This window comes from Delphinus delphis, chromosome 1 (assembly GCF_949987515.2).
Source record: "Delphinus delphis chromosome 1, mDelDel1.2, whole genome shotgun sequence".
Classification (NCBI taxonomy): domain Eukaryota; kingdom Metazoa; phylum Chordata; class Mammalia; order Artiodactyla; family Delphinidae; genus Delphinus; species Delphinus delphis.
In genome coordinates this window covers 97241892-97266118 of record NC_082683.1, presented here as the reverse complement: position 1 = coordinate 97266118, position 24227 = coordinate 97241892, and the positions used below count along the sequence as shown (strand labels likewise).

Genomic DNA, 24227 nt, shown 5'->3' with positions numbered 1-24227 from the left:
GGCCATACCGAATCTGTTGCAAGTTCTTGACCCTGCCACTGTAGAGAGAAAGCAGCCATAGACAATATGTAAACAAAAATGGGCACAGCTGTGTTCCCATAAAATCTGATTTACAAAAACAAGCAGTGCGTTAGATTTGACCCATCGGCCGCAGTTTGCTACCCCCTGCTTTTGATGGCTCCATTCTTGTCCTCTTCCAGCCGCACCCCTCCCCGTGAGGTGAGAAGACTGCAGGGCTAAGGGCACATCCACCTGAAGCCCACATCCCTGCTCTTTTAAACCCTAATCCAGATACCCAGGACTCCTGCTCAAATAGCCCAAACAGCCTGTGCCCACTTTCAGGGCCTGCACAGCCCTTTTTCCTGGTCCCATGATTCTGAGTGTGAACACAATGCTAGTGTGAACACACCTGCTAGAGGATGTGTGTGTGTGTGTGTGTGTGTGTGTGTGTGTGTTGGGGTGGGGTAGGGTGTAGACAAACCTTGGATGCAAAGTGTGTACGTGAGGTCCTTGCTCTGTGGGACAGGGATGGAGATGGGAAGAGAAGGGTGTTGCACATGGGCTGGGAACCAAGAGCACAAGCTGCTGCATGCTGGTGCAGAATTCCGAGGAGTCGGAGAATTATGAATTCAAACCTGGTCTTTTAGGTCATTGTGAAATCATACTTGTTAAGAATATAAACCATATTTTAATACTTGGCTCATTTAAATATTTAGACATATGATATGCAGGCCTCCATTTGTACCCCAGCCCTGGGTGCCACAAATGGTGAGACAGGACAACCTTATACCAGAAGGTCAAAGATTGCACAAATGAGGCCACACTGACTGGAGCAAATGCTTCTTTTATTGTGCTTCAGGACAACAAGTGAGCAGCTGCAGGAGAATAAAGCCAGGCCCAGTCTGAAGTCTGAGAGAAAGTCAAGGGGTGGCTTGGAGGAGAGACATCTGGAGAGCCTCTTCTAACCTCTGAGAATCTCACTCAGGAATTCCTGCAGAGGAGGGGCAGGCAGCTCCTTGCCTGCTCAGCTACGAGTTAAACCTGGGTACAAAAGAAAGACTATTTCAAAGCCCAAGTCAGTAACCTGAGGCCTGAGTCAAGTTACTAAGCCATAGATGTTCAGAGTTGGAAAGCTGCTGCCCAGTCATATAGTCTAGGAGATTTCAAACTGTTCTGGGCCTTTCTCCAGGATGACATGGCCAGTCCTCTCCAGTTGTCTGTCTGCAGTGATTCCCAGTCTCCTGCTCCTCCATTGCAATGGATGTCAGCACAGCTGGTTGGTCAGCAACGGCTCTCACCTGCACAAGAGGATATGCGTACGATTCACCTGGGGAACCAGGCACCCCGGGATGGAGCAGAGCCAAACCACCTGCCGTTAAGGCAATAGTGAGCTTGGTCATCCATGATGACCATGAGACCTCCTGAATGTCTAAAGTAAGATCAACTGTGGATGTGGAGAGGGAGGGAGCTTTGCTAACGACTGAGATTGGATTTCTTAGCAGTGAGTGGGGGACATAAAATCAGATTTATTCTGATTTAGAAAATTAAAACAGGCTGATAATTTTGTGGTGGAGTCAACATTTATGCCCACTCTACATGAAAAGAAAGTGCTTAGCTCAGACTGTTCTCAATAAATAGTAACCAAATTATTACTGTTATATTTTTTAAATCTATGGGAAGCCCACCAAAAGGACAGAACCAGCCTAATCAATAAGGAAACAAGGCAGAAGGTCCAAAGGACATAAGAATGGATCAATCCAAATATGTGAAGATGATCTCCCCCAGTCTCCTGTGTCCCACTCTGCCCACTCTCCGCCCACTCCCAGCCTGTCCTGGACTCTGTTATCTTCCTAGGGAGCCAAGGCTTCTCTTGACAGCTTGAAAGAGGGGGTAGGAGCCCTGGCTGCAGGATTTGCTGGTAAAGTCATCCATGTCAATGGACCAGATCATGGCCCCTCCCAGGTTTAGATTCTTTAGGAACTGAACCTGAGGGTGACACAGAAGGGCATACAGAGGTTAGAAGAGACTGTTAAGGGCCCAAGACCCAAGTCAGGTTCAGATGAGGGTTTGAGCTTAGAGTGCAGAAGTAGAATTATAGCCTATGGAGTCATGGATTCCCTGAAGGGAAAGGTCACTTAGGGAGGCTTATAAAATGAAGAGAAGGCCACCCACTATTAACCACTTCTCATGGAATAACCACACCCTAGGTTCAGTGTTCTTGAAGGCTCTGAAACACTAGAGGCTCCGGTGTGAGGAGTGGGAACTAGGAAGCCACTAGCAAGATTTGAATTACAATTGGGTTGTCAATTACATTGATGCCTTTGTCCTGCTCTAAGCCTGGAAGGCAAAGGTCTTAGCAAGATCTAAGAACTGGTAGGCTCAGAAATTTGGAGTCTCCTAGAGAGGTAATCCATAAGAAGGATGGAAGGGTTTGTCCTGAGATGATCAGCTGGGTGGGTAACTACTCTATATAGACACCAATGTCTCCTTTGTTCCCTCTCCCTTCTCCTCCTACCTCCTCTCCACTCCTCGCTTCTCCCCTTATTCTTAATTCTTCCTTGCGTCCTTTCCACCTCTCCCACATGTACTGTAGGTGCTCACAGGTGTGGCTTAGAGTCACTACTAGGTTTGAGCCACAGAGGCCACTGGATCCCATCCAAGAATGGAGCCCCAGAGGCTTCTTTCCTTCCACACAGACTACTAAGGCATTTGACCTCACACCCCATTCCCCACCCGCATGAGTGTTCTGCTGTCCCAGAGCCTCTTGCCTACCTACCTTGGTCTCCACGCTCTCCACATCATCATAGCTCACCCACTAGTTTCCCTTGACTGCATAGGGAACCTGATGATCCTGGAGCCTCGTGATCTTGACTCCTTTCAGGAAGTGGCAGATCTGGCAGGGGAAGGAGGAACAAGAGGGTCAGTAATGGGTTCTTCTTGAAATTTAGAAATAGAAGGGGCAGGTAAGACACTAGGGTCTTGGGGACAACAGAGTCTTCACTCCAGGGATCAATGAGAGAAATGACCAGATACAGCATACAGAATGGATGGTCCAAGGTGAACCTTTGGGAATTGTTTGTGCTAAGTCCTCATCAGGAGGAGCCGCAAACAGCTAGAGGGCAGACAGTACTTGAGTTCCACATCAGACCTCAGCACTGACCAGTAAATCTTCCCACGTCTTCATTTGAAAAATGGAAACTATTATAATTATGTCTCCTATACACCTATCTTACAATATTGTTGTTAGGATCAAATGAACTAACACTCGTTAGGAAAAAAACAACTTTGAAAACAGTACAGTGCTTTATAAATATGTAACATTACAATGACAATCACCATCATTCCCCCACCTTGTAGATTATCCCTGCTTCAATCCCGCTGCTCTCCCTCACCCCTTTCCCCTTCCCAATGTGCCTGTGTTGGGATCCCCACTTTTATCATCAGCTATTTTCCCTTTCTGTTAGCATAAGTAAGAGCTACTAAAAGAGATAAATCTTCAGTGGAAAAAAATGTATTTTAAGATCACGTAGAAAACTCATTTTGGATCTTGCTTACATTTTTTAGATTATTTACACTCGCGTTTGCCTCAAAGAGGGTAGAAAATGGAAAGTTGAATATTTAAGCAAATACCAGTTTGTCAAAATTATAATGATCTAGCGTGGTAAACTGAACAATCAAATTAAATTTTCCATGAAATAGGGAACTGTGTATCCAGTGGTCCGTACTAAAATCCTACCGGCAGATTCTGAGCACTGACTTCTCTTATCCCTTATATTAAATGATTCAGTGAGGATTACCATGGTGACCCATGCCCCTTTCCCCCTGCCAACTGAACAAGGTGCCTCAATCATTCCCCTGTGTGAGAAGAGAGGAAAAATTGAACATTACACTCACTGAGTACTTCAGTGGATGCCAAGTCCCTCAGTAGGGGTTTATAGCTTGCTCACGCCAGTGACAAGAGGCTAGACTAGGACTCCAAGGGAAAACCAAGATGTAAGATATTATTCTTTCCTTACCTGATCCAACTCCTTCCCATCCTTCAAGGGCCAGCATGTATCTCTCTTCCCCTGTTACCCATCTTTGAACTCATGACCCTCCACATGGGCCACTTAATCACATCTCATTTTGCAATACCTACATAATTTTATTAACTATTATAGTTATCTTTGGGGTTTTTTAAAGTTTTTTTCTTTTTTTTTGGCCACACTACACAGCTTGCAGGATCTTAGTTCCCCAACCAGGGATTGAACCTGGGCCCTTAGCAGTGACAGCATGGAGTCCTAACCACTGGACCGCCAGGGAATTCCCCATAGTTACCCTGTTTTAAAACTCTTATTTAACTAGTTATATTATGAATGCACTCTACATTCTTTCCACCTTGACAGTAAGCCCTTTGAGACAAGGATGAAGAATTACTTATTTCTAGCTCTCACAGTACCCAGTCTTTGTGATATGGCAGGGTCCCAAGAGTTTCTGTTGGTTGAATTATTGTTTGATTCTTAGTGTTTCCTATACATTAAAAAAAAAACTTTTTTTTTTTTTTTCCAGATTGAGGGGCAGAAAGAAATGATGGTCTAATCAGCCAAACACCTTTGACTGTTATCTCTGTGATGTTAAGTCTGTCTGACTTCTGGACAGAATCTGACACATTTGACCACTCCTCTCTTCTTGAAACACCCTCTTCTCTAAGGTCTTTGGCACAGAACAGTATGGGTTCTGCCTAGCTTCTGTTGATCTTGTCAGTTTCCTTAGTGGGCTCCTCTTCTGCCTATCTCTTAGGTGCAGGAGGTCCTTGAGTTTTGTCACTACAAATACCGTCTTTATGCTGATGATTTTAGAATCTACATCTCTAGCACAGAATGACCTCCTGTGATCCAAACCCATACACCTAACCACTCACTTTTTATCTATATGTCCCACAGGCATTTGGATGTCCCACTTGCTCCTCAAACTCAGAATGACCAAAACTGATCTCACGATTGAGACCAATGCCCACTCTGCTCCTTCCTATCCCAACTCAGTAAAAATGGCATTACCATCCACATAGTTGCCCAAGTCAGAAACCTAGGACCGTCTCCCCTTTCAGTCTCCCATACCTGCTCCACACATCCCCACTCCTCACTAGTTCCACCTCCTCTCCAGATGTCAGCTAACATCACTTCCTCCAGGAAGCATTCACCGACCCCCTCCCAAGTCAGAGGGAGGTGCTTCTCTTACATGCTCCAATAGTACTCCATACTTCCCTTCCCAGCATTCAGGATGTGACACTTTATTATTGTCAGATTGAAGCTGGAACTCCTACCCAGAGACAAGGGGCAGCTGAAGGCACAGGGTAGTTCCAGGTACCTCATAATAAGCCAGGAAGCCTGAAAACTTGGTGATGGGGCCAGCAGCTCCAGGACCAGGGGCAGGGGCCCCCAAGTGTTTTCTGCAGAGGCCAGTGTAGAGGAACGTCCATACATTGGGATGCCCATGACCACCTTCTTCACAGGTGTCCCTTTGTTTATCCAGTATCCCACAGCATATTTCTAGAAAGAGAAGTAGACTGAGGCACAGTGTGTATGGGAAAGAAAGGTGTCAGACCTTTCTGAGCCTCCAGCCCAAATTCACAGAAGTGACTCCTTGATTCCCTTTCTACATCAGTGGTTATGGAGGGTCCCACCAGAACCAGAGTGCTTATTCTAATGCACTTAATGCTCTTCAGCACTGAGACCAATTCAGCTTTTTCTAATCGTGAAAGAAAACTGAACAATGGGTCACGAAAGAAATCAGGCAAGTGACCTAGAAAACATGAAATCAAAGTTGTCGCCATCTTTCTTTCCCCTTTGAGTCAATTGCCTATGGAGTTTGTCTACACTATGGCTAGTTGTGTTACTGATGAAAGCGGGAGTGGGGGGAGGTGGCCATCAGACCCTAGTCTGTGGGGCCTCACAATGACATCAGACCCAAGAGGCTAGGTAAGAGGTCAGAGGCTAGTTGGGGCCTTGCTGCCCTCCAGAACAGAATAAGGGGTTAGAGAAGATGAGGATATGTCTCCTTACCCTTAAAGATAATCAATGGAGAGGAAAGAATGAAGGGAACTTGATGTGACACAATCATACGGAGTTCTAGAAAACCCCAGACTAGAAATCAGAATACCCAGCTTTGGACTGACCCATTTTTAAATTTTAAACATGAAGGCCTGGAAATATGCAACCTAGACAACATTTTCTCTCACCCAACTTTAAGAATACACATCTCTATATATGTACCACAACAATAAAATTGTTTGGTTAATGACATTTTTCCCTTGCATTTTTCATTTGCCACCACTTTTCAGGACCTTCACATCAGCATGACCTTGAACAGCCAATTAATTTGCCAGGCTTCCATTTCATCATCTGTGGAGTGAGAGTAATGCTTCCTGACCAGCCAACCTCAGAGGATTATGTTGAAGATCAAATTAATGGGGAATGTGGACAGACACAGCAGAATACCAAGTCCTGTACATCCATGTGGGCACTAGGAAATGCATCAAAGATGGAGAATTAAGAGAAGACTGGGGTGGCTGACACCTTGGGCCAGAGACAAAGCTTAGGGCGCTTCAAATATGAGGTCCTCTGACATTTTCCTGGTGACATTTTACTGTGCCTGGTCAAAGCATTTTCCCTGTTCTCACCAGCTTCCAGGGTTACCTGAGTCCCTCTGACAACACATCCCCTCCTCAGTTCAAGACAGAAATAACTCTGGCCAAGCTGCACTGTCCTCAGCTTGCCCCACAGCCAGTGTCCCACCACCCTTCCTCCTTATAACTCTCCACATTGTAGTAAGAGCTTGTCCCTCTGTCCAGCTGCTACTTTCTCAGAGGGCTATTATGGCCAGTGATGAGGGGCTTTTCCCAAGACCCATGGAAGTCAAAGGAAAGGAGGTTGATGAAATCCAGTTCTCTAGATTGCAAAAAAGCAAAGGAAAAGATTCTGTGATGAGCAGAAGTGGGAGCAACTACTGTTGACCCTTGAAACATTGTGGGTTTGAATTGCACAGTCCACTTATACAAGGGTACTTTTCAACAGTAAATACTTCAGTACTACATGGTCTGTGGTTGGCTGAATCCACAGATGTGGAGGAAACATGGATACAAGGGGCTAACTATAAATTACATGTGGGTTAACCCTCGCTTTGTTCAAGGGTCAACTGTATACATATTTGTTTAGGGCTTTGGATGCTGTTAGAAGGATTGAAATTAGCCATAGAGGAAAAGTTCCTGTCCAGATGATGTGGTTAGGATAGTGACCTTCATGCTCTCCCTCTTCCCTTCATCCCTCAGACATACTGGCATGCATCACTTGCATGGGCCAGGCTGGAGGCAGAGAGATGGAGGGGGTGCTCCAATGCACTTACTTTACCAATTCCTTGATCTGATAGCTGTTGTCAATCATATGCCTCCCTGCGGAAACTCCTGCAGTCAAGAGAAGCCTTTCTTTGGTGGACTTTACAAAATCCTACTGAAAGGCTTCTGCTAACTCCTATGAAAACTAACAAAAAAAAACCCATAAGAGGTCAATTTTCCCTCCCAGAGGAAAGTGCTAAAGTTCTTGCTTGATAGGACATTTCTAGATGGAAACAGCATTAGATGGAAAGATCAAATCTTTTCTCCCCATTCCCATATGGGGATGCCTCCTGCCTTGTGGTCAGGAAATCTACACATTAGGTAGGAGGACAACCAGTCACATTGTACCCAGGAAAAACTGAGTTTCCTCCGAATGGATTCTCTAATCTATCTGATAGAACATCTGTGAGACTCTTTCAGTGCTCAGGAGATTCTATGGTCCCACAATCTTTTATGTGGGTGTTGCTTTGTTTCAGTGTTGTTTATTGTATAAGGAGGCTCTGTTCTCTGATGTTGTCCTTGCCCTAAACTAGGACCAAGGGCTTTTCCTTCATCAGTGGGGGCTTCTGGAAGAAAGGGACTGTCTTCAAGCCAGAGCCAATCTCTTCCTTTTTTTCTTCTGGTGTGGCCATGGGTTCCACTTGTTAAGGTACTAAGGGTACCACAGAGTTTGCCTTACATGAATCAGCACAGTGAAACAAGTGTTGTCTTTCAGATCTGGGTAAATCCAGCTATGTCCAGCCCATCAAAGTTATGGTTCCTCAGAAACAGGATTACAGAGTTGATAAATTCCAAACGTAATGTGGAAGAATCAACCATGCGGTGGAACCTGGGTAGAAGCAATACAAGTGTTTTTGGAAAGAGGAAGTAATTACCATTGTACAACATATTTTTCACAGAAATCCTGAATTAGTCTTCCGTTCCCCAATATTTTCTCACCACTTATCTATCCCAACCCCTGCCTCTTTTGGAACAAAAGAGGAGAGGAAGGATTGTTGGGCCAGAAAATTGATTGGATTGGGCAGAAGACAATTGGGTTCTCTGCAGACCTTTCTGCAGGGTAATGGAGCTGCCTTTAACAAAGACGCTCCTTGACCAAACTTTAGCCAGACTCTTCTGAACCCTCTTCTCAACTAGACTTTGACCTTGGACTTCTGTGCCTATCTTTGCAGAGTGCAGTTTTAGCAAGAATCCTAAGTCATGGACTTGAGGACACGGGGAGGGGGAAGGGTAAGATGGGACAAAGTGAGAGAGTGGCATGGACATATATACACTACCAAATGTAAAATAGCTAGCTAGTGGGAAGCAGCCGCATAGCACAGGGAGATCAGCTCCATGCTTTGTGACCACCTGGTGGTAGGGGATAGGGATGGTGGGAGGGAGACACAAGAGGGAGGGGATATGGGGATATGTGTATACGTACAACTGATTCACTTTGTTATACAGCAGAAACTAACACAACAATATAAAGCAATTATACTCCAATAAAGATGTTTAAAAAGAGAATCCTAAGTCAGTTTAATGACACTGCCCCACCCTTGATATCAGATCTTCTTCAATATCTGATCAAATTCCTCCTCCCCTACCATCCCCCAGGTGATATCTGTTCACCCTGGCCTGCCTTCAGCAAGAGTTCTGTTGAGTTAGTTTAGCAAGAATCTCCCTACCTCTAATGTTCCCTCTTTTTCCATCCACCAACCCGCACCTGCAACCTGTTCCTTGGCTATACCTCCCCACTTGCCCCTGCTGTATCCAGAATTGAGCCCAGTACTATACTGAGGTCTCCTTTCCCCTCTTATAATATTTCCTGAATAAAAGCTATTTTTACCTCTTTAATTACTGTCCAGCTCTGGTTTTCTTTAACATCTTACACCCTTGAGAAAGCAGTTTGCAGTGTGGTGGGCTTAGGATTGGGAAATCTGGGTTCAAGTCCCAGGTCACAGTCATTTCTAGTGACCTTTTGTTCACTAACCAGCTCTCTGGCTTCAGTCTGGCCATCTCTACATTGGGATTGAAGATACTGATCCTGCCTCATCTATCTCAAAGTGATCACATTTTGGCAAGCTTCATGAAAGCAGAGCTGGACTTCACATTCCCCAAACAATAAACCCAGGCACGAATTAGCAACCCAGATCTCCCCAGTCCCAGGGCTTCTGGTGAAAAGCCAGGAGGACCCTGAAAGCAGCAGCCCCTCAAGAGCTTTTATCTGAACTAGAATTCTTAAGCCAGGAAGTTGATTCTTAGCTGCCCACACAGAGGGCACCAACAGTATTTAAAATGCAAAGCTATAGACAAGATACTGGTATTTTCCAGAGGACATATCCTTTGACTTGTATCACTTCCCACCTCTCACAACACTTCCCATCCCCAGACAGATTTAGAGTCTTGAATTCATTTGTTTCAATCAATATTAAATTAAGTTGCTTGTAAATTTTGGAGATTAATCCTTTGTCAGTTGCTTCATTTACAAATATTTTCTCCCATTCTGAGGGTTGTCTTTTGGTCTTGTTTATGGTTTCCTTTGCTGTGCAAAAGCTTTTAAGTTTCATTAGGTCCCATTTGTTTATTTTTGTTTTTATTTCCATTTCTCAAGCAGCTCAATAACAAAAAAACAAACAAACAACCCAATCCAAAAATGGGCAGAAGACCTAAATAGACATTTCTCCAAAGAAGATATACAGATTGCCAACAAACACATGAAAGAATGCTCAACATCATTAATAATTAGAGAAATGCAAATCAAAACTACAATGAGATATCATCTCACACAGGTCAGAATGGCCATCATCAAAAAATCTAGAAACAATAAATGCTGGAGAGGGTGTGGAGAAAAGGGAACACTCTTGCACTGCTGGTGGGAATGTAAATTGATACAGCCAGTATGGAGAACAGTATGGAGGTTCCTTAAAAAACTACAAATAGAACTACCATATGACCCAGCAATCCCACTACTGGGCATATACCCTGAGAAAACCATCATTCAAAAAGAGTCATGAGGCTTCTCTGGTGGCGCAGTGGTTGAGAGTCCGCCTGCTGATGCAGGGGACACGGGTTCGTGCCCGGGTCCGGGAAGATCCTACATGCCGCGGAGCAGCTAGGCCCGTGAGCCATGGCCGCTGAGCCTGTGCGTCCGGAACCTGTGGTCTGCAACGGAAGAGGCCACAACAGTGAGAGGCCCGCATACCGCAAAAAAAATAAAATAAAATAAGTCATGTACCAAAATGTTCATTGCAGCTCTATTTACAATAGCCAGGAGATGGAAGCAACCTAAGTGTCCATCATCGGATGAATGAATAAAGAAGATGTGGCACATATATACAATGGAATATTACTCAGCCATAAAAAGAAATGAAATTGAGTTATTTGTAGTGAGGTGGATGGACCTAGAGTCTGTCATACAGAGTGAAGTAAGTCAGAAAGAGAAAAACAAATACCGTATGCTAACACATATATATGGAATTTAAGAAAAAAATAATGTCATGAAGAACCTAGGGGTAAGACAGGAATAAAGACACAGACCTACTAGAGTATGGACTTGAGGTTATGGGGAGGGGGAAGGGTCAGTTGTGACAAAGTGAGAGAGAGGCATGGACATATATACACTACCAAACGTAAAATAGATAGCTAGTGGGAAGCAGCCGCATAGCACAGGGAGATCAGCTCGTGCTTTGTGACCGCCTGGAGGGGTGGGATAGGGAGGGTGGGAGGGAGGGAGATGCAAGAGGGAAGAGATATGGGAACATATGTATATGTATAACTGATTCACTTTGTTATAAAGCAGAAACTAGCTCACCATTGTAAAGCAATTATACTCCAATAAAGATGTTAAAAAAAAAAAAGAAAAAAAAATTAAATTGAGGATTTGGTTCCTGCATGTATCTCAGCAGCACAGTGGAGGAGATAGCAAAACTTGGACTATTATCTGAAAAACATGGTAGAAGTAGGTTTGTAACTTTATTCTTATATTTCAGAAGTGCTCACAGTGATTAGAAGAAAAGCAAGGATACCTCTTTTAGGGAGCAGTTGCATCTGATGTTCTGGGCAGAAACCTCCAATTTTAGGAAAGACAAATATTCTTTAGAAATTTAGAAGCAAGTCTGTGCATTACATATTTTTAAGTATTGCTGCATAGCACCTGGCACAAAGCCTGGCATTTACCTAATAATAATGGCAACGTTAATATACAACAATAATTATTGCAACCATTAGGTCCTTTTTGCACATCAGCACTACCTAAACAGTTTGCTTGCATTGCCTGTCTTCACAACTTCATCCTTAGGTTGAATCTGTTATTTGCCTCATTGTGTAGTTTTTTTTTTAATTGAAGCATAGAGACATTAAAAAAATTGCCTAAAGGAAAGAAAAAAGAAAAAAAGAAATTGCCTGAAGTTAAACAACTTGCATGCCGCTTGCATATAGCTAAAGAGAAAGCCAAACCAAATTTGTTTATCTCCAAAGTCCTACTTTTAACCGCTAAACTAATATACAATAAGTACTCAATAAATTATTGAATAAATGAATGCATGCATGTAAGAATGAATGAATGAAGATATTTTTAATTGAATCAAAGATAAGCAGGTATTAGGAATGAGAGAGAATTTGGGAATCAGATGGATAATTGCCATGAAAACCCATTAATAATTAAAAGGAGTTCATGGTGAGGTTAATGCAGAACCAGATAAGTTAGGTAGGTTGATCTTTTTTCTTTATGTGTGTAGAAATTGCTTTACTAATTATTCTACAAGTTTTGAGCTGGTAGAGACTTTAGAAATTAATTAGGTCAGCCCTCTTATTTCATAGATGAAAATATTCAGTATAAAAAAAGGAGAAGAAAAAGTTGACACTTACTGGTCGATAACTAAGTCAGGCACGTGACATACGTTACCTCATTCGAAGTCTTTGCACGCACCTTATGAAGTAGATGTTGTGATGTACATCTTACAGATGGGTAAACTGAGCTCAGAGAGGTGAGTTAACTTTCCCTAGGTCACTCATCTACATAGGTCTTCTAATGCTACTTCTTTCCTCTGCTTACTCCAGCTGTAAAGAGTACTGACCTGCTACACGAGAAAGATGTCTTACCGGACTTCTCGTGAAAGCGGAAAGCCTCTGCTGACTGAGATTAAGATCTCTGGACTTTTTAAAATGTTGGCACTTTAAAAAAAAATTAAAGCAGAAGAAATTCAAAATTAGATTAACTGCATTTAAAAATTGCAAAAAAAGGTGACTTTCTTCCTTACGTATTTGTATTTATTTAGCTTGATGCAAATGGAGTATCATTTTCCTGTGAATAGGAATTATAATTTATAATATATGTCTCATATTAATAACTATTTTGTTTTTAAGCAAAACAGACCTGATTGCCCCTATGCTGTTTTGCACTTCTAGGCCATCCAGCTGTACAACCATGACCCAGGAAATCAAGGTCCCCTGATGGCTGCTAAGGACTTGGTTTTATGTGGAAGTCACCTACATGACCCGCCCCCATGGTACAAAGTCAAACCTTCAAAACCCTTAAACAAATTGCATCTCCCCATAGTCCATTAGGTGAAAAACCTTCATGTAAATAATTGAAAGTTTACCAAATACTGCTTCCAGTTCAATTTCTCCCACGACTTAAGTATCTGAGCTTGTGTTAAGCTCCTGCAGAGTTCCTTCCAAGACACAAGTAAACATAGTGCTATGCCTCAACTTGTGACAAAATTCAGATCAGTTTTGCCATCTAAGCCAAGGGAGGACCTTTCTAAAGCCTAATTCAATGTCTCTTTTCAAGAGGAGGAAAAGCAGTGATGATTAGAGATTACACGGCAGAATAAACAAAAAATAGAGATATTGTGGTCTTACCCTTTGGAACCAAACAGATACCTTCCAACGGACAAGAGAATTTTCAGTTTGGGATTCCTGGAGTAGAATAATAAGCTGATTATTTCTTTACTGGCTGCCAGGGAAAACTTTGCCTAAAGGGTTAGGACTAGATTATGGGTAAGTGGGCTCTAGCTGTTTAGCAACTAAGTTCAGTGAAGGGATGAGGCATGGGGGAGAAAACCAGGAAGCATCAGGATTATACCCAAGGAAAAACACTTGAATAAACACACAAATGAATGAATGGAGCTAGAAGGCCTTAGGCCCAGTTTAGAACTATCTTCTCTCCCCCAAAACCCACCCTGGATGCTCCCCACTCCTATCCTACTGACTTGGTTTTGAGTCTGCTGATGGTCTGGGAAAGCATCACATCATTCTTGTCCTTGATGATGACCTTGTTGTTACCGATGCTGACGAATGAGTAGATGAGGTGAGAACATAGGAAGGGGTCAGTGCTCTCAAGGGTGAACTTTCCTGGTTCCTGCCTGTCCCGTGACCAGTTGGTAAAGTAGCAAACCAGTTTGTAGGCAGATCCTGGAGTAGAGGGAAGAGAGCCAATGGGGAACCTAGTGCGGTGGCCTCAGAGCCCAGAATGCCACAAGTTTCTCCCCCCAAAACCATGGCCTCCTTTGCTTATTCAGCCAGAGCCTCTGAGGGTCATTCAACCTGGGCCCTCAGTGCTGGCTCTTGAGCATCCAGACCCCAGTTAAGAGATACAATGAGAGACAGAGATATCATCCTTATGGAACTCATCCCCAGAGCACTGAGATTCAATGTGGATGGATGGATGAATGACACAGAAATATCAGTGGATAAAAAAAGAGATGATACACACAACATTGAAGTGGGTGAGAGAGAGAGAGACAGAGAGACAGAGAGAGAGGCTCAAAAGATAGAAGCAGAGCCATGCATGCACAAAGAGACACACAGGACAAAACCTCAGAGTCATCAATATGTTAGTGTCAGAACCTGGCAGAGTCATCAAGAGAAACAAAATGAAGCAGAGATATAAACCAAACAGCAGAAGGGACACAGCCCAGGGGACCCAGGCAGTGGTAACTCATTGACTACTTGACTTCCTGAAGCAACAAGACCACTAAAACTGTAAGAGGTGGGTGAGAAGGAAATCTGCTAAGCCGCAGCTGGTTCTCTGTCTCAGACTGTGGCAGTGAGTGTGCGGGTGTGCCTACATGCAGAATATAGCTACACTTCCTCTGGACACTGCAGGCATAGCTACTGAGGTCTTTTTATAGGGCCTTGAGGTCCCCAGCTCCTGGGTGCCTTGTGGAGTCTGCAGCCCTACAGAGAAACATTTTCCAGACTGGGAATTCATTTGCTCATTCATTTATCCAATAGAAATTAATTGAACCACCTGCTCTGTGCCAAGTGTTGTCCTGGATATTGGGAAAGCTAAAATGAGGTTGATGCTGTCCCTGTACTCAGGGAGCCTTGTCTGGAATTGAATATAGTTAAGGTGACCAAATAGTTTATCATCCAATGGGACAGTTTGGAGGGTGAAAAGGAGCATTATTAATAATTCCCCTGGGGCACCAGCTTGAACCAGAACTCTCCTGGGTGAATTGAAATGAATAGTCACCGTGTGTACACACAACTAACTCTTAAAACAAGGCAAAAGGTGAATTGAGGAGTGTGAGCTGCCTCTGGAAGTGCGCTAAGCCTTCATGACTGAGGTCATGTCCAGCCTCTTCTCCATAGGACACCTCCCCTGGGAGGACTGATGAGATCATTCTATCCTTAATTCACCCTCCTAAAGGGAAGGAAAGGGCAGGACCCTGATGCTGGAAACCTCACCCAAAAGGCAAGACTCCTTGAACTATGACCCCCACCCTGGGGACATTGTCTAGACTTACCCCCACTAGGACACTTGGGGGGTCTGAAAATGGAGAAAAGGGCAGTTAAAAATGAGATAAAACTTTGGATGACAGCTGTTGGAGCTTGTGCCTTCTCCACAGACTTTGGGGCTGGGAAACTGGATTCAAGGGTTCTGTTCTCCTGATTCACATGACTCTTAGGGAACTGGCCCTCCACACACCTGCTAAGTGGGTAGGAGAATTCTGGTTGCCACATCTGCTGTTAAGTCAGCCTCCAGGCCCTTCTTCAAACTGCCAGCTTCCTGTGGGCTGCTCCCCCCAGGGCTCAGAGCGGAGACCTTCAACAGGGAACTTAAAATGCTCTTGCCATTTCCAAGTGGGCAGGCGTGCCTTGAGACCATAGGCAGGAAGAAAGAGGGAAAGACACAATGAAATGGCTCCTTTTCCTCCTTAAGACATAATCCATCTCGGCCCGGCAAACTTCCCTTCTTCACCCATAGCCCTATTTATTTAGTGTCATCTTCACCTTCATCCAAATTCCCAGCCACCATGAAAGCCAGAATTTTGGATCAGAACTTTAGAGTTGAAAGGGGGATTTTAGAAAACATTTACCCCAACAGATCATTCTGAAGACAAGAAGTGGTGAGGCTCCCTAAAGTTTTAACATGTGCAGAAAGCAGAGCCCATGAAACATGGGACTCCCGAGACAGTGCTCGTATATCACAATCTGGATAAGAGGCGGCTCTGTGAAAATGCAGACTGAAAACACTCCTGATGGTCTGAAGAGCTCTGGCCACAGCTGCTCCCTTGCCCATCTAGGAAAGATCAGATGGTCCCCTAGGGCAGTTGCCTTGACTCGATAGGTTTTGATAAGGAGGTGAACAGAGAGACTGGTGTCCCAGGAGGAGGAGACGACCGCTTCTTCCATAGGTCTATGTTACCTATGTTACCCCTTCTCTCCTCATTATCTTCCTGCTGAATTATCAGCCCAGAGCTCACCTGCCCAGCGAGACAGAATTCTGGTCCATGGTGATTTCTCCCATATCCCTGGTCAGCTTCCCTGGGATGCCTCTGGGCCTTTTATGCCCTAGAGGTTTCAACAGCCTCTCTTATGGGAAGGAAGCAGGAAGAAGTCCAGGAGATTCCGGGGACTTCCCTTGGCAAATCTGCCTTGTGAAACTTCCTGGCAATGAGACCCAGATTTGTGCAATGCCAAGTGTCAAAAAAAAAGCTGCAGTGGAGACAACCACTGAGAGGTCCTTTTCCTCCAGTCTCACCCTGAAGGGATCTGGTCCCTGAGAAGGGAAGGAGATGGTACTTTGGGTTGCCTCTTCATACTGCTTTCTGGCTCCCAAATCCCCTTTCTCCACCATCCAGGATCTGTCTCCTTCTTCTTTCCCTCACCTCCTTCCATATTCACATCACTTGTGGCCTGCATATTCTTGATCATCTAATCAGACAGTGCTACCATCCCAGGTGGTCCTACCCTACAGCTCTTCTTTACCTGATAACATCCAATGACGCCTTCTCTATGGAACCTTTTTTGCTTCTCCCTGAGCCCAGGGTAGCTGGCTCCTCTGCTCACAGAACATTGTATTTCTTCTCATGTCTCCACACTGTACTGTAGTGCACTGGTGTACATGTCTATCTCCCCAACTTGACTGTGTAGTTCTTAAGTACAAGAACTGAGTGAAACAAGAAAAACAAAAACCTCAACAAATATTTATTGAAGATCCTCCATTAATTAGAATTGAATTGTACCCCAGATTCTAAGGTGCAGACAGACTCTCAAGGCCCTACACGATCTGCTCCCTGACTACCTCTCCAGTCTCCTGGTTTTCTCTGTGGGTGTGTCTCTGTCTCTCACTTTTCCTGACTCTGTTCTCTTGCTCTGTGTTAGTCCCAGGATACTTCTCTCCGGCCTTGAGCCTGCTGTTTCTCATATATCAGATGTGGGCCACACGCAGAAAAGAAAACTGGCCTGGATCCATCTTAAATTCTGCCCAAGGAAGAGCAATACGACCCCAACAGAGAAAGTCTGCTGTTTGGAGGGACATACTTGAAAAGCAGGGACAGATGGGAACCAGTGGCTGGAGGAAAATGCACAAATTCTCTCAGGAGGGAAAAACGTCAGCTTGAAACATCTGCCAGGCCCTGGAGGCATGACGCCCTCTTAAGCCCACACCAGTTAAGTGACAACTATCCTATTCCTCTTGCCACTCTTCTCCCTCCCCTGGCTTTGACTAAAGCTGGTTCAGAAATCAAAATAGCAAGATGGAAAATCAGGGGGCGGAAGAGTAAAGCAAGAAAAGAGAAAAGGAAGGTGGTTTCAAGCAGCATCCCATAGCAGGCTGAGCTGGGGAAGAGGATCCGATTTAACATTCAGTCAAGTTTGGAGTCTTGGTGATCACCTGGGACTGGTTAGTAAACTGAATTGTGTTTGTAACTTATATTGACTGTAGAACTTTTATTACCTGCAAGTCAGAAGAAAAATCCAGGAAGAGGGTAGAACCATCTCCACTGAGCAGCACACTTAAAGGGACCAGAGCCAAAAGTAAAGTTGCTTTGATGATTCTAAACGGTACGTCCTGCTACTTCACTGTACCAGCCATACTTGTTCACCTTTTAAGAAATCTAGTTTTATGTCTAAATAGGAGCATAAAATATTCATTTTCTTTACATTTTTCCCACTTAATATACCTAGATATCCTTCCAAATCAGTCTCTGTCTAACTCAGTCTTTTTACTGGCTTCATTGTATTCCATTGTATGGCTATACCTTCATTTACTTAATCACTTCCTATTGATAAATATTTAGCTTATCTCTAGATACTTTTGTTATTTAAAACAAAGCTAAAATGAACATCCATGAAAATATCTATTCTTTATATGTGTAGGAGTCTATCTCTAGGAGAAATCCCTAGCAGTAGAATTGATAGGTCAAAGGGTATTTGAATTTTTAAATTTTGAGAGTTATTGTAAAACTGCCTTCCGAAGACTTTGCACGTCTTTCAACTTTGTTATCTCTGCCAATTTCATAGGTGACAGATGTTACCTCATTGTTTTAATTTGCACTCTTTTAAATGAGTGTTATTGTTTACATTTATGAATCATTTGCATTTCGTTGTCAGAGCACTGCCTACATTTTTTTTGTCTACTTTTCTATTGGATTTTCCTTTTCATTTGAAAGAACTCTATACCATAAATAAATTAGCCCTGACTTTATATATAAAGTGTGTTAGAGCTTTGTCAAATATGTTGCAAATATATTTTCTTAGATTTTTTTGGTTTTAATTTTGTTTGTGGTGCTTTTGCCCACAATGTTTTTAATTTATATGTAGTTAAAATCAATCTTTTTTTTTTTTTATGAGTGCTGGCTTTGGTATCTTGCTTAAGCAAATGGGCCTTTTAAACCCAAGATTATATTTTTTAAAAATTACTTATGTTTTCTTCTAACACTTTGTCATTTATTTTTTACATTTTGATCTTTGACCTATACGGAGTTAATTTTTTCTTTAATGCCTGTGGATGGAGTTTTTTCCCAAATAGTTAGCTACATGTTTTAATATTATTTATTAAAAATTCATCTTTTCTTAACTGCTTTGAAATGTCACTTTCAGGTAGCAAATTTACTAGGTAAGTTTCTTTATTCTCTGCCCCTATATTCTGTTCATTGATGAATCTGTGCAGTTTAACATTGTAGCACATCTCATATACACTTTGGTTTCTGCTTTGTCAAATATATAACATTATATTATGCCACATGCATTTCTTGAGAACGTTTTCTTTTGCATGGGTCCACATCTAAAGGGACCCTCTCAGATGAGTTAGATGTGAAATATAGCCCCAAGATAGTAAAATAAAACAAAATGTGAATTAGAGTCATTTTTTATGGTTACCAAATCATAGAATATTAAAGCTAACATTCATCATGCCATGTTATAGAGGGGAAAGGCGTACACCAAAAGCAATAGTTTTAATTTTGGAGGAGTTAATATTGAGTTGACCTTTAAGATACTAATTGACCAATAGGTTGAATGAGTTCTTGAAGCCATCCCTGGATGAAGAGAGGGGGTCAGGATGGAGAAGGATATGACTTGGATCCTGATAATGGGACAGGATGGAGACGGATGCTTGGCTTTCCCTTTGGCGCAATCAAAGAATCCAGAGGCCTTGTAATTTCCATGTTTTCCTTAATGATCACGCAGCACTTTTGTGATCAGGAAGAAAACGCAATAATTGTCACTTTTTAAAGTGCTTGGATGTGCCCTGGAACAAGATAACACTTTTAAAAATGTATCTGTGAATTAGAGAAGAACTTGGGCTTGGTCATGTTTTTCTGTTGTATTTTATTTCATTTTTACATATAAAAAGCTGTGCATAATTAATATATACAACTTGATGAGTTTGGAGATAAGTATACACCCATGAAATCATCACCACAATCAATGCCTTAAACCTATCCATCATCTCCAAAAGTTTCCTCCAGCCCTATTATTATTATTATATTGTGATAAGAACACTTAACATAAGATTTATTCTCATAACAAATTAAGTCTACGATATTGTTAACTATATATACTGTACAATAAGTATCTAGGACATACTCATCTGTGTAATGAAAACTTTGTACACTTGACTAATACCTTCTTTTTCCCCCCCTCCCCTCAGTCTCTGGCAACTACCATTCCAGTCTCTGTTTCTATGAGTTTGACTATTTTAGATTCATTTTATAAGTGGTATCATGCAGAATTTGTTCTTCTGTGTCTGACTTACTTAACTTAGCATAATGTCCTCCAGGTTCATCCATGTTGTCACAAATGGTGAGGTTTCCCTTTTGTTAAGGCTGAATAATATTTCATTGTATGTATAGACCACATTTCTTTACCTATTTATCTGTTGATGAATGTCACTTCCTTGTCTCGGCTATTGTGAATAATATTCCAATGAATATGTAAGTTCAGGATCTTCAGATCTTGACTTCATTTCCTTTGGATATGTATCTAGAAGTGGAATTGTTGGATCATGTGGCAGTTCTATTTTTAAGTTTTTGAGGAAACTCCATACTGTTTTCCATAGTGGCTGCATCAATTTGTATTCCCACCAACACTGTACAAGCACATCTTCATCAACATTTGTTATCTTCTGGGTTTTGTAATAAAAGCCATCTTAAGTGTGAGGTGAGGCATCGCCCTTGGTGCTGTGTAGGCTTGGGAGAGAGGTGGCACAGGTGAAATAAAGCTGTCCCCCCTACCCTCTTCAATGTGTCTTTTTTTCATTTCTGTGTTCTACCCGGGTTCTGTAATCTCTCACCTGGATTCTGGAGCCCTTATGCAGGTATTTTCATCCACGAATGATTGTCACATCCATGTTTCTGTGGGGGGATGAGGGCTGAAACCTTCTATTCCACCATTTTGCTGACTCAGTCATATTTATTAACATTTACCATGGAACTTGATCTGTCAGGAGTTCATTCCTACCTACTCTGATTCTCCATGGCTCCAGAAGCCTACAGAACCTGAGTCAATATGAAAATCACTCAGCTCAGCCCACTGAGAGGGGGTCAAGAAAATGGTGTGGAAAGCTTTAGCTTTCTTCTGGTTTCTTCAGTGAGGTTTACAAAACACAGCAGAGAAAAATATTATTATTGTGTGTAATATTAACATTATGCATACAAAAGAGTTCATTCTCCTTGCAAATTAAAACGAGGCTTTGGAAAGCATTTTTGTTTATTTGTTCATCTATTTGTTTAGGAGAAAGCAGTATGGAGATCTGAGGATTTATATAGGAAACGAGTGTGCTTGTTTTTTGGGTGAATACAGAGCTTCATAATTTTGAAACTAGGGTAGATCAATGGTTCCCAAGTAGTTGTCATTGGACGAGTGCTGAACTAGCTACAGTCAGAGATAGGTAGCCTGGGAAAAGATAAATTTGAGTTTATTCTAAGATAATCACATTTGCTTAGTTAGAACTTGGTAAAGTAGGGGACTTGCTATAAAAATCAGAATTAGGTCTCAATAGTTTCAGTAGAAAAAGATCTATTAGGACCTTTTCAGTTGCTTATAATTAGTCCAATAAACTAGATTTGACTTATAGAAAATTTCTTATAGAAATTTTCTAGTACTTATAGAAGATTTTCTGACACAGGGCAACCGAGGTGTGAAAAATAACTAACCATGTCATCACTGGTTGTTGGTGCCTCCACGTTTCCCAGGCTAAAATCTATGCTCAACATAATGTCTGAATTTTAGCAATTAATTTTATTAGGGTCCTTGAGTTGTAGCCAGTCAGAAATGAAAGTGATTCCAAGGATTATCCTGTCCAGCAACTTTTACACTGAGCTTCGTGGAGTCTGGAGTTCCTGGGGTTCCAACCAAAGGCAGCCTTGTGGGAACAAATGGTTCCAGGCACCCATACCAGCTTCAATTAGAGTAGTTTCATTTTTATGTTTGTATACATGGAGCTTCTCTAAACTTACATTTGAAGAAAGTGTTCTGGAATTTTCAAAACAACAACAAAAATTTTGAAAACTACTTATCAATTTTAATTTCCTCATTTTAGAGAAGAGAAAATCATGGCCCAGAAATGTTTAATTACAGGTCCAAGATCCTACACCTAGTTAAAGACAGAACCTGAAATCAAACCCCCAACTTCTTTTTTTTTTTTTTTTTTTTTTTTTTGCGGTACGCGGGCCTCTCACTATTGTGGCCTCTCCCGTTGCGGAGCACAGGCTCCGGACGCGCAGGCTCAGCGGCCATGGCTCACGGGCCCAGCCGCTCGGCGGCATGTGGGATCTTCCCAGACCGGGGCACGAACCGTGTCCCCTGCATCGGCAGGCGGACTCTTAACCACTGCGCCACCAGGGAAGCCCCCCCCAACCTCTTAATTTCAATTTGGTATCTTTTTTTTTTGCTGTACGCGGGCCTCTCACTGTTGTGGCCTCTCCCATTGCGGAGCACAGGCTCCGGACGCGCAGGCTCAGCAGCCATGGCTCATGGACCTAGCTGCTCCGCAGCATGTGGGATCTTCCCAGACCGGGGCACGAACCCGTGTCCCCTGCATCGGCAGGTGGACTCTCAACCACTGCGCCACCAGGGAAGCCCCTAATTTGGTATCTTTGATATTTCCACAAGATCACATCACCTAATCTAGTTTATTTGACTAATAATTTATTCGGTTTGAACTGAGGTCTTCCCATCCTATGGTGAGTATTTCCTGCCTTGCTAGAAAAGGTAACTCTAGCATTCTGTGAGTATACCTGTGAATTGCACACTGGCTTGCATGTCTTTGCACATGTTCATCTCAGTATTTTAATCAGATGGCCAGGCTCATGGACAGTATCCTAAAGAAAGTAATTCAGGATTCATCTCTTCTTTCCTACTATTATGCTTTATTATGTTGGTAGAAGAGATGTATCTTTTTTCTCCCTTTATTTTAATTCTGGAAAATAATAAATTTGCCCCCAAGACTAAAAGAGCAAACATATTTTGGTTTTCATTATCAAGGTCATGACATTTGTGTGCAAACCTTCTGCTTAAACAAGTCTCCTTCCAGGTCCAAGTTGTGGATTCTGTCCCAAGCAGGGTCTTCTGCTCCATTGTCTATTTTGACTCAAAGCCTAAATTAGAGACATTCCTTACTAGATTCATACTCTCACAAGAGACATCAGTATGTTCTAAACTCAAAGCTCCACTGTGGAAGAGAAGGAGAATATGAGTGGAAGGGTTGAGGCCTGAGCAGCGAGTAAGTTTTGCAGTCACTCACCATCCAACAAGTTCAGCAAACTTTATGCAAAGTCGACACTTTGCAATGAACTTCTAGAGGCCTATAGGGGATGCATGTGATCTGCCTCAAGGAACTTGTACTTATGAAGACAGATTTGTAAATACAGTTGACCCTTGAACAACACAGGTTTGAACTGTATGGGTCCACTTATATGCGGATTGTTTTCAATAAATACATACTACAGTGCTACGCAATCCGTGGTTGAATCTTCGGATGTAAAACGATGGATACAGAGGGCCAATTGTAAGGTTTTATGTAGATTTTTTACTGTGCAGAGGGCTGGCATCCCTGACCCCCAAGTTATTTAAGGGTCAACTATACAGCTAAGTATAATATTATGGGAAATGAAGTACAGTAGTCCCTTCTCATCCATGGTTTTGTTTTCCCTGGTTTCATTTTCCATGGTTTCAGTTACCTGTGGTCAACCAGTGTCTGAAAATATTAAATGGAAAATTCCAGAAATAAACAACTCATAAGTTTAAAATTGAGAGCTGTTCTGAGTATCATGATAAAATCTTAGGCCGTCCCTCTCCAGCCCACCTGGTGTGTGAATCATTACTTTGTTCAGCATATCTGTGTTGTATCCGCTTCCACCCATTTAGTCACTTAGTACCCTTCTTGGATATCAGATCAACTGTCCTGGTATTTCAGGGCTTGTGTTCAAGTAACCCTTATTTTACTTAATAAGAGTCCCAAAGTGCAAGAGTAATGATGCTGGTGATTAGGATATTATCTTACTGTGCCTAACTTATAAACTAAACTTTACAATAGGTATATCTGTATAGGAAAAAAACAAACAAACATAGTATATATAGGGTTCAGTGCTATCCACTGTTTCTGTCATTCTGGTGGTCTTGGAACTTATACCCCGTGGGTAAGGGGGGAATGCTGTACATCCTAAACAGAACATCAGCTTTTAAACTGTATAAAAGAAAACCAATTCAAAACAGATTAATGGAATGTTTATGTCATCTACTTTATAAATATTAATATGATATGGTTCCAGCTTTCCAATAACTTATGTCTTTAGTGGTGGAGACAAATGCATAAATGAATTGTTCCTTTGTACCCAAAACTGAAAATTTGAAAAAAAAAAATTATAATTGTAGCAAATGTACCCTGCACCAAAACCCTAAAGAATATGAAAGTATATAAGAAAGTATATAAAGCAGAAAATGAAAGTACTTAGTCATTCTCTAAAGAAAACACTGTAACAATTTAGTATATATCATTCTTTTTTAAATTAATTTTTATTAGAGAATAGTTCATTTACAATGTTGTGTTAGTTTCTGTTGTGCAGCAAAGTGAATCAGTTATACATATACAAGTATCTACTCTTTTTTTAGATTCTTTTCCCATATAGGTTATTACAGAGTATTG

At 42.2% G+C, this 24227-nt stretch overlaps 1 protein-coding gene across 1 annotated transcript; it reads right to left on the bottom strand.

Annotated features, from left to right (window-relative positions):
- Positions 1–1842: 1842 nt before the first annotated feature.
- On the bottom strand, positions 1843–16106 carry CHI3L2 (chitinase 3 like 2). The gene is given in 11 exon segments (XM_060008538.1): positions 1843–1986; positions 2777–2893; positions 5347–5420; positions 5423–5545; positions 6793–6926; positions 7381–7505; positions 8049–8104; positions 8107–8198; positions 13214–13270; positions 13564–13765; positions 16067–16106. Coding segments are annotated over 11 exon segments (1164 nt in total).
- Between the last annotated feature and the right edge of the window lie 8121 nt (positions 16107–24227).